At 34.6% G+C, this 12,111-nt stretch overlaps 1 protein-coding gene across 1 annotated transcript in view; it reads left to right on the forward strand.

Annotated features, from left to right (window-relative positions):
* LOC117171191 overlaps positions 1–12,111 on the forward strand; it is a 126,732-nt gene that overhangs the window by 49,577 nt on the left and 65,044 nt on the right. The window contains exon 3 of the mRNA XM_033358268.1: positions 1,208–2,089. Within this exon, the coding sequence (XP_033214159.1) occupies positions 1,208–2,089 (882 nt within the window). The remainder of the gene's footprint in view (positions 1–1,207; positions 2,090–12,111) is intronic.

Here is a 12,111-nt window from a genome sequence, read left to right on the forward strand (position 1 = left end):
AGTTGTGTAAAATCAAATAATTTACATGTATGCCATTTCAAAGAAAAATTCGAATTCAAATCTAGTTTTTACTTATATATTTTTTAATGTCTGTAACATTCCAATTACCTAAAGTCTTTCCTTTTTTATTTTATTAATTGTCGGTGAAATTTCTGCATTTATGGAGAATGCTCCCTCAACATTTTTATTTAATTTTGTCGCTATTCCTTACCCTTTATTTGTTAGTGTTTTTTCGCTTTTTAACACTTTAAGGTTTTAGTAAATACTAAAATGTTTTGATTTCTCGACTTCGACAATGGCAATGGACCCATCCACGGTTCTTTAATGATCCTTTTTTCCATAAAACCTATTTGATTATTCATTTTCAGTTTTATTTTTTGACAAATTTAGAATTCTTTGACATATTCTAATGTCTGCGAGTACATTCCTGGCCAAAAATAATTTTCAGAATTTGTTCGCATAAGTTTTTTCCATTCCTAAGTGTCCTGCTTGTTTATTATCGTGATTTTGAATTAAAACTTGTTCTCTTAATTCTTTCGGTATAGTTAGTTTCTACAAGTTGCTATCTAAATTTAAGCTTGATTTTAAAGGGTCGGATCTATAAAAATATAATTAATTATCGCGTATTCTTCAGTTTGGATTTTCTTCTGGCTTATTTTTAACATGTCTCTTTTTAGTTTTGCACTAACTATCCTTAACTTATTTAGTATCTTTTTCCTTCGTTTCTATTATGCTGGCCAAAAATACTTGAAACTTTTATTTCATTTTCATTCGAACTTGATAACGCATTTGAAACACGATTTAAACTTTCTTTACTATATACAATTTCATAATCATACACTAGCAATTCTAAAGCACATCTCGCTGTTTATTGTTTGTGTTAAAACCCATAGAATTGACGTTTATAACCGTTTTAACTGTACCTGTTTTCAAAATCTTCAATGAAGTCATGGGCGTAAGACATACGTCCATGCGGCGGCAGGTATTAAATACTTGAATACTCTTATCTAAAATATGAAAAGTGTTTAAATAAAAAAATATATTTTCTGGAAAAGTCGCCTATATTTATACGTATTCAATTATTCATGGGTCTTGTGTTAACTTTTACAGATAGGATTGACTTCACTGCTTTTTAATTTTCAACGATAGGGTTCGCTGTAAGTAGAATATTATACTTGTCAAACCCAAACTATTTTTTAATTTTCAGAATTGTATAGAACTCTTATGGGATGAAGTTGCAATTACCTTAGAACAGGCTTACAATATTCTACTTGATGCTGATATATCCGAGTGTTCACTGGAGGAATACAAAGTTTACAGTCAATTTTTAAGACGTGGTTATCGTGTTCAGCGCTGTTTTAGTCTTAAGTTGCTGCCGAAAAAAAGAGCAAGTATACGAGAATCGATAAATCCACACAAAAAAATTATTATTTCGGCACTAACTGGCCTTAGAAATTGTAATATTATCTCTCGATACAGGGAAAATATTGCAATTGTAGGAAAAAATAAATGTTCTAATAGACTCTCCAATGCTCCCAAGAAAAGAAATTTAGAAGAGTACAATATTGAGGATGAGGATAATAATGATAATGGTATAGATGGTGATAGCGTTAAGACAGTAATAGAAACTATTATTTCTAATTTGGAATCAAAAGAACAAAAAAAAACACCTGACAACCAAGAAAGTCACAAACTAATAAAAATTAATGAGCCTTATAAATCTGAACTATCTGAAAAAAATACAAGTATCCCTACGGAAAACTTAGGAAAACAAACAGTAAGAAAGAGAAACTGCAACTCTAAAGCAGAAATAATTTCCGAGGAAAGTGTGTCACAGTGCGTAAAAATACTCAAGGATATCAGCAGGGATAATAGTAATACAGAAAAGAGTGCTTCTAAACGGCTATGTACGCGAATTAAACGTAATGTTAAATTACTGCCTAAGAGGGCCAATCAGATACCAGTGTCGACAATTATTCCAGAATCTTCACAGATTGATGTAAATGAGAATACGAATGAGATGAAAAGAATGAGAAATGCTTTATTTTATAGATCAGATGGCTCAGCGTCTAAAAAACAATGCCAAGAGGTAAGAAACACATACAATTAATTTACTCATTTTCCCAATTTTTTAGGGCAAAAATAGCAGTTCTAACTAACTAAAATTAATTTTGGTCAAATCTTGAATAACAAATAAAAAATAACCAATCAGGACTTTTAGGGACTGAAACTAATGAATTATATTTTTGATGGAATACATTAATATATAAGATAAAGAATAATCACTTATTTTTAAAAACCTCAACGTCCAAAATTCAATGTCTTTCCACGCTTTTTTAATTATTTTTTTCAAGAAGGGCTGATTAAATAAACAAAAATGTATTTAGCAAAAAATATATACTTTATATAGATCTACGGTGTGACATGAGTTCGTTGCTTTTTTAAACGATATATCCAGCGATTATGTCTTTTTTCGGTAATCTTACAGATTCTCGAGATAATCATAAAAAATAAAAACACCATACTAGGGTTTTACGGAAGCCGTTTTATTAAAAAGTAATAACTGAATTTTTAAGCAAACGATAAATTTATTTCTTCATTTTTATTTTTTACATCCGGATGAAAAAAAGTGATTCATTCTCGTATTGATCGTTCTTAAAATATAGTGAAAATAAGAATGGCTTAAAATATGAACACCAAAATTATACTTTTTCGCCTACTTTCGAAAATTCATCAAGAAAATAATTAGACATTAGTGTAGAATCGTCGGGAACCGATGTTTTATAAGAGTTATTTTTAGCCCTACAGTAATGTCCTACTATATACTTTCAGGAGGGATTAAAGTTTAGGGTTTCAGCTTCCATTTCAGCAGTTACCAAACTTTTTGTGGCTTTACTTTAGTGTTCGATGCATTTTTGAAGTAATAACATAAAAATAGAAGTAGTTCAATCAGTTTGTTCTGAATGAAGGAGTATAGTATTTTCTATTGTTTCATAAATTTTAAATAATTTCGATAACAACATTTTATTATAAAAACAACTGATTTCACTTTTTTCCTACAAAAACCAAAAGTTCGGCCCTCCAAACGGGCATAAGCGCTAAAGTTGACGCTACATGACAAGTAGGGTCAGGCACGCTTTTACCGCGGGTAGGTCAATGTTCGCAGGACGAGTAGTAAAACCATGTCGGTAGACGATGGTTTTGCCACTGCGTAAAAAATTATGGCCGTAGGCCATGGTTTTTCTCGCCGTGCTGTGAACATTGAACTCTCCGCGTAAAGACGTATGTAACTCTACGAGGGATGTAAGGTATTTTACTCGAAATCACCATGTTATGAGCCTATTTTGCCCCCAGAAAAGTGAGCGTTAAGATAGCCCTTTACCACCCTGTCTAGCTAGCGGCAGTTAATTAGTTCCAAACCATCGAAAAAATATCCAAGCGTTCTTATAACTAATAATTGAGTTATTAATTACCCGAGAAATCTGCTTTTCGCTTAAGAGCTCGAGATCCCATGAAACACCTCCAACCACTCACCGCTGCATCTCTACGTTTAATCTATACACCGTCCGCGAAACGCAGCAGCGGCGCCGCTATATGTGCGAGAATGTAGTGTAGAATTTAAAGGTTTCTTCTACCTGCACTAGTTTCCTACCTGTATTTCTGAACTTCTAAATATGTTCAACAAGAGGATTTGTTTCCGAGGGTTGGATCTGACGATTTTAAAGGGGCATTCACAAACTCTTCTCTACAAAATATTTATGTGTTCTCTTTCTCAGTTTTACCTAACTTTATTATTATCTCTCTCACTTGTAAATACCGTACTTTTATGAACACTTCTTTATAAAGGTGCAAACTATGACTGATTGTGTTTTCAGCCTGGATAAATATGATAGCTTCTATAGTTTTTTAATAAAATAAATTTATTTGTTTGAACAGTTTTTATCCAAAATTATTAGTTATCAAATATTGTTATCGATAAAAGCAATTCATTAGTTAGAAAAGTTTGTATTCTTTAAATTTTAAATGTTTTGAAAAATTAAACATAATTATTCGTTTAAACAGATTTTGCAGTTAACTCATTTTTATTAAATATTTTTAAGAATAAAAAAACGTTAGTAGTTTCACAAATTTTGTAAATTTGAAAGATCCATGATTTAAAATGTTCATATAATTGAGAATATGTGTGTGTATGTGTGTATGTATGTATTTATATATTTAATCTCTCCCTTTTCCAGGGTTGAGGGCCTGCTCACCCTATATATGTATTTACAATTCCATCCTTCGTCTAATCTAACTACTAATTATATCCTATTATTTTGCACTACGTAGTTTAAACGATAGTAATATTAATTCTAAAAATGAGTGATCTTCCGGGGCTTCCATTTCCTCCGACCATAAAAATGCATTTTCCACGATATTGAAAACAACTTATACTTTTGACTGTTCTTATTCAGTTTTACACGTTTGGGTCTGCCCTACTCACTTGCTTTCCCTTTCTTTTTCTAATTTCTTCATCTACATCACTTCCTGTCCATTACCATCCAAAATCGATCTTAACCACTCATCCTTACTCAACTGTCTCTCTTCCTCTCATGTACATCTCTCTAATATATGCCCCCATGACTCCGTTTCGTATCCACATACTCTACGTAAATTCCCCTGTTCCCATTATAAACCGTACAACCCTGAGCCTTTTTATTATTCTTCGTTTTTTTCAGATATGCTGATATCGTCAACTCTTTGACCATCATATGTCATCTATTGTACCTTGAATCTATAATCTTTCCATCTATCTTCTCCTTATTTTACTAATAGCTCAAACTCTATGCCCTGCCGCTCCATAACCTTTTCTAGTATATTACTAATACTTCTCATTTTTCTCCTTTCTTCCTTCCATTTTAAATTTCCCAAATTGCCTCTCGTCTCATTGTCCCGAATTTCGCCCAAACATACTTGTGTTATTCCTTAACAACCTTAAAAACACAATATATTCATATTGTGTTATTCCCTCTCCCCTTTTTAGCTTCTCTTCAAACCTCCAGGCTCTATTAATTTGTCTAGTAACCATATTTTCTCTTCCTAACTCTTCTCTTAACATGTATCCTGGGCAACTCCAGCTAACCCCCATTACCCATTTCATCCCCAGATCTCCACACTATAACACAACAACGCCCAAACCAACTCATCAAACAACCAGACCATCCTCCAATCGTCTTTGAAACTTCTCTTTCCTATACCGCATACTTGGCCCATCGCTTTACTCGCACTTTCAATTCTTTTCCTCACCTGCACCTCGTTTCGCCCTCATGCCTCAAACCAAAATACGAGGTAACAGAACTCCTCCACCCTTTCCACTGTTTGTCCGTTCACCTTCCAGACGTAATTTATTTTGCTCTTTAAATTTCTTAACTACATCACCTTTTTCTTATATAATTTCACCGTCAGATCTTTTGCTCCCACATACTCTTCGAAGATTCTCATCATAAGGTTCATCCCCTTCTCATCATATGCTAACAGAACTACATCGTCCGCGTATGGTAGAGTATAGTTTGCTATTTCCCAAACCCGTTCCACCTTTCCCTTTCTCCTTTAGCTTCTCCTCTAAGTCTGCCAGCAGCATATTAAGTAGGAATGGGCTTAACGGGCACCTTTGCCTTAGACCTCTTACCGTCCAGGAAACCTGCCCTATTTTCTTTCCTATCTTCATCCTAATCCAGGATTCAGTAAAAATGTTTTCTATCCTCCCTACCAACTTTTCCTCTACACCCCTCTCTTTCATGGCCTGCCATAGCACTTTTCTGTTCACTGAGTCAAACACTGCTTTGAAACCTACGAACAATACGACTATTTTACCTTTCTTTCTCCCTAAATATCTGTTAACTAAGTAGTTAAGTACGTACATGTTGTGTATAGTTCGTATCCATTTTCCAAAACCCGTCTGATTGCGTGAGATACCTTCTTTTTTCTCTACCTGACTCTCCAATCTTTTTCTTAAGATTTCTGCATATATTTTATAGCCGACTCGCATGAGAGTGATCCCTCTGTATTCCTCTACATTCTTTCCTTCCGTTTTCTTGACAATCAGTACCACCACTCCTGTCATACACTCGTTCGCCCCCCTCTTCACCTTTCCAGACCTTGTTGCAGATCTTCCATATTCCATTCCTAACTCCTTCTGTATACTTCATCGCTTCGTCCTGCATCTCATTTTCTCCTGTCGCCTTGTTTCTTTTTAGTCTATCTATTGCCTCATCCAATTCTTCTCTTGTTGTTTCGTCCCCTTCCTTCACTTTTTCTTCGGCTATCCTTCTCTTTTTCCCTTTCATCTTATTTTGGTCACCCCCTAATAGAACCTTGAAATAATCACTCCATTCCGCCATTTCTATTTCTTTATTAACATGCTCCCTTTCCCCTCTATCTCTCTTTTTCCATCTTTTGTTTAAACTCTTTTAATTTATCTACCCACCCACACTCCCATTTTCGTGTTCTTTTCTCCCTCTATTTCCTTTCTCCCTCTTCCGCGCTTATTGACGCCTTCTTTAGATCAGTCTATTATTGTTGCTTCCTTTCCTATGAATGTAATCTCCCCTTCCTCATCTCCTTTCATGACGCCATTGCATATAAACCATCCTGTTTCTCCTATCACGTCTAGTAACTTCCTCCCCTCCCGGTCCGTGTCCCTTTGTTTGGAGTTCCTTATATAATCCTCCTTTTCTTCATCTCAAATTCAACCCTTTGTTCGCAGTCCATGCATTTAAGTCCCCTCATATTAAAAGCAATTCTGCCTTCTTTTTCTCCATCGACCTCTTTATTAAACTCTAGCCTTCCTCTTCTCCTTTTCTTCTATATACACAAACCCATAATCTTTCTTACCATTGTTCCATCCTTTTCCTCCATATCCCCATATTTTCTTCCTTTTGCTGCTACTTCTTTTCTCACCCCTGAAACCATGTCTTCCATCCCTCTCCCTTTTATCTTGCTCTTGCTTCTTGCATGGTCCACGCATAACCTTTTTGCAACAACCTTTTTATCCCCTTCTGTTTTTACGTTTCTCTCTTCCCTTCCCTATTGTTTCCTCCTCACTTTTGTTCCTCTTCACTATTTGGAAACCCCTCTGTTTTCTCTCTAGACTAATTTTCGTTTCCTTTACACTTTACACTCGATCTCCGCACTCTCTTTTCTTTCTGCATCCACTCACCCATATTCCCTCCGCCAAAGCCAAAAAGCCACCACTTGACACAAAAGAGCATTACAAATAATAACGTGTTTTTATATTTTTGGAATTGTAACTGAATCTTTGAACTTTATAATTTATAAAAGTCAAAAAATCTAAATTTGCAGTTCATCTGCATTTCATTTAAAGTTGTTTAATTAGAAAATGTTACTTATTTAAAATTTTTACTTTTTTACTTTTTAACTTTTCAATTCATAATCACATACCACATTATTTTAATTGTAAATAAATATAGAAGTCGTACCAAAAGTTAGATAATCCATTTGTTAAAAATTGGCCTTGATTGAATAATATTTATTCCTAATTATTATGCTTCATAAAATTAAAATTGAATCAGTACCAATTAACAGCATCTACGTACTTAACTGCTTAGTTAGCCGAAATTTATGGAGAAAGAAAGGGAAACTTGTCGCTCTGTTCGTAGATTTCAAAGCAGCGTTTGACTCAGTGAACAGAAAAGTGCTATGGCAGGCAATGAAAGAGAGGGATGTAGAGGAAAAGTTGGTGGAGAGGATAAAAGAAATTTTCACTGAAACCAGGATTAGGATGAAAATAGGAAAGAAAAAAGGGCACGTTTTCTGGGCAGGCAGAGGTCTAAGGCAATGGTGCCCGTTCATTCCTTTACTATTTAATATTCTGCTGGCAGACTTAGAGGAGAAGCTAAAGGAGAAAGGGAAAGGAGGAACAGTTTTGGGCAATAGCAAATTATACTCACTGGCATACGCGGACGATGCAGTTCTGTTAGCAGATTATGAGAAGGGGATGACCCTAATGATGAGAATCTTTGAATTGTATGTGGGAACAAAAGAGCTGACGGTGAACGTAGATAAGACAAAGGTATGGGGGATAGGAAAGAGAAGGTTCAGGAACGATTGGAGAAGGAGGGTCTGGTTGTTTAATGCGTTGGTTTGGACGGTGTTGTGTTATGGTGTGGAGATTTGGGGATGGAGGGGACATAGGAAAGTAGAGAGCATGCATGAGCGATTTCTGAGGTGGGTAATGGGGGTTAGCTGGCGTTGCCCAGGATACATGTTAACAGAAGAGTTAGGGAGAGAAAATATGGTTACTAGACAAATTAAGAGAACTTGGAGGTTTGAAGACAAGCTAAAAAAGGGGGATGGAAGCAGAATAGCACAAGCATGTTTGGGCGAAATTCGGAATAATGAAGCGAGAGGCAATTTGGGAAATTAAAAATGAGAGGAAGAAAGGAGAAAAATTAGAAGGTTTTGCAATATACAAGAAGGGGTTATTGAGGGGCAGGACATAGAGTTAGAGCTATTAGTTAAACAAGGAGAAGAGGGATGGACAAAAATAATAGATTCGAAATGCAATAGATGGTATAAGATGGTGAAAGGGTTGACGAAACCAGAATATCTGCAAAAAATAAAAAAGGAAGAAAAATGCAGTAGGGTTGTACGGTTTAGAATAAGAGAAGGAGTGAGAGCATGCAGATATTGGATGGATGAAGAGGACAATTTATGTAGAGTATGTGGATATGAAATGGAGTCATGGGGACATGTATTAGATAGATGTACAGGAGAGGAACAGGGGCAGTTGAGTGTGGATGAGTGTGTAAGATGGATCTTGGATGGTAGTGGACAGAAAGTGATGTGGACGAAGAAATTGGAAGAAGTAAGTGAAAGCAAGAGAGTAGGGCAGAGCCAAACGAGTAATCCTGGAAAAGGACAGTAAAAAGCGAAATTTGTTTTCAATATCGTGGAAAATGCATTTTTATGGTAAGATGAAACGGAAACCCTGGAAGCTCGCTCATTTTAAGAATTAATGTTACGACAGTTACTACTGTTCACCCTATGTAATGCGAAAGAGTAGAATATAAGTAGTAGTTAAGTTAGACTAAGGATGGAATTGTAAATATATGTAGAGGGAGCGGAGGCCCTCAAACCCGTAAAAGGGAGAGATTAAATACATACATATGAATAGCATTTTCTTTACATATTATCTCTTATCTTATAATGTCACTCATCATTCATATTACAAACTGCTTTTAAGCATTAGCATACTGGAAAAGATAATAATTTTTATTTTTTAAACTATATTTAAACCTGAATAAAATTAGAAGATCTTTTTCATTTTATAAACCAAACTGATCTGAGAGTTTAAAAAAACAAAAAAATTCTGTTTTTACTCATACTCCAATTTTATCAGTTTCCTATTTACTCTATATCTGTTTTAGATTTTCTGGTTCTCTTGGTAGGCGAATTGCCTCATCCCGAGTCGAGTATAATAATATAAAACGTAAGATAACAACTTAAAAGCATGTTTCTGGCATGAAAAGGTGAATGAATAATTTTACAAATCTTCTTCAAGTGTGAGATCAAATTCGTCAATTCTGGTGGCATGTTTTGCAAATTATTCTTGAACGAAATTAAGTAACCTGAAAAGTCTTAATTTGGATGAATCAATCCTCGTTTTTTTCATGTCAATCAACTGTTCTACTGAATTGTAACTACAGTACTTTGTAAGTGCATCGGTACAAACAGTAGATTCGATATATTTTTCTCTTTTTTAAATTTTCTTACAACGATAACCTGGAATATAGAGTGGTATTAGAAAACGGAGTATAATTAAAAAATATTTCAAATTCAATTTGTAGTAAAATCGGTAGCGATGTTGGACTATTACTTTCATATTCAGACGATCACATATTATTTACACTGAACAATGCGAGATTATAACAAATGATATTTTAATAAATATGATTGTTAGTGCAATTCATCTACCTACATAAATGAGATCCTAAATGAGAGAAAGAGAAGCATCGCGTTTGTTAACTTGTTCGAATTTTCAATCATTTTCTAGAATAATTTTGTCTAGTCTTTTTTCAAGTCACGAAAAATTTTCGTACTTTAAGATTCAGTTTTCATATTTGAATGCACTATATACAGAGAGCGATCCATATAGCTGAAGGAAAGTAGGACATGTGGAGTGTTCATTTCTTCCAGCTGCTTGTAGAACTGCACCGCAGAATTTATTTTTGATGTAGTAAATAATTGTGTTAATTATAAGGGAAATCATATAAATACTATGCAAATAGAAATAATCACCTCAAAATTGTCTTAGTTGACTTCGCCAGTCAAAAAGTACTTGAAATGGTCCTTCTCAATTTGGTACTGACATAAATCCATCGCAGAAGTGAGAGTTAATCTCAAACCATGTGCTGTTTTTTTGTCATAAATTCATCCTAGTGAATAAGGACTATTAGTTTACTATTTTCCGATTCATTCGGCCATTATAGCTTCGCTTTTATAATCTATTTTTTCTTCGCAATCTTTAAATTTTGCGAATTTGTTTCATAAATAAAATTGTAAACCAATTGCAACACTGTATTGTGCAAGTTGAATAAAAGGGGAGTTTTTCAAATACCAGAACAATGAAAAAAAGTTAAATGTAACACTTTTATAAGACACCACAAAGAGTGACGCCAAAGCTTGCCTATTTTTTGCACCTCTTTAGCGACCTGGTGAAAAAATATAAAAATGTGTTACAGGAAGAAAATCGCGCGTCAAATTTTTATATTTTATCACCAGGTTGCTAGCGAGGTCCAAAAAATAGGCAAAAAAACAGACAGTCACTCTTTGATTAAGAAATAAAATTTATTATATTTATTAAACGTTATCGAAACAAAAATATGTCAATATTAAAAAAATTAATGCTTAATCAAAGTGATGACTTTTCAACTAAGATAATAACCTTTAACTGGAATAGTTTAATTTTAAACAATAAATATTCATTTTTCACTAAAATGATAAATTTTAAACTTCAGTAACTGAATTTTTCAAAGGGGAATTTTCAACTAAAATGATGGAATATTTAATTGGAATAGTTTCATTATCAGTTAAAAAAATTTTGTTTAGCCAAGAAAAAAACACAAATTGTCAATAAATTAGTAGGCTGGTGACCTTCTCAGCATGAAAACAAAAGCACAAACCCAAGACGACTCTCTCGGCTCCAGTTCTACCTCCCCCCTCTCCCAACCCTCCTTTATTAACTGAAGTTTTTGGTGGGACTGACGTTAGAACTACAATCTCCACCATATGACGATTTGATACTTAACTTTGACATGATTTCGACTCAGAAAATAAACTTATTGCATAAAGGTGTTAGTTGGGCGTATAATCTAAACAATGAATAATACAAACTACAAAATAGCCTCGGAAAGACTGGAACTTTTAATGACAAAAGGCATGCACACGGAAACTCTAAAGGTCATGTTTCAGGCGACGAATGGAGACTGGGTGTTTGGAATGCTAGGGGAGTAAATGATCTAAAGGTAAAAGAATTGCGTGAAACTATGGACGTGAAGGAACTAGACATTTTATGTGTGTCTGAAACAAAGGAAAAGGGATGCGAAACCAAAGACATAAAAAACGGCGTGTTGAAAGGCGGATTTGAAATATGGTCAGGAGTAGACTGTGAATCACATGGTAAACAAGGAGTAGGTCTGATTTTGAATGAAAGAGCAAAGTCGCATCTCGGAGACCATGGTTTCGTGTCTCCCAGACTGCTGTGGGCTAGAATGAAAGTAGGAATCAGAACACTATTTGTCATAGCATGCTAAGCGCCGGTTGATAGTGATCCTAGAGAAGTAAAAGACGCCTTCTGGGACACTTTAAATTACACAATAAACATTTGCGAACATAGGGAAAGAATATGTCTACTAGGAGACATGAACGGTTGGTTGGGCATCCAAAATCAGGATACAGAAAGAGTATTAGGTAATTTTGGGGATCCAAGAACAAACTATAACGGAGATAATTAGTTGGTCTATGCTTAGAAAGGGGTCTGTTTAATACAAATACTTGGTTTAGGCATAAAATGATCCACATGTACACCTGGTCTAAAGGAAATAGCCGCAG

This window comes from Belonocnema kinseyi, chromosome 4 (assembly GCF_010883055.1).
Source record: "Belonocnema kinseyi isolate 2016_QV_RU_SX_M_011 chromosome 4, B_treatae_v1, whole genome shotgun sequence".
NCBI classification, from domain to species: Eukaryota; Metazoa; Arthropoda; class Insecta; order Hymenoptera; family Cynipidae; genus Belonocnema; species Belonocnema kinseyi.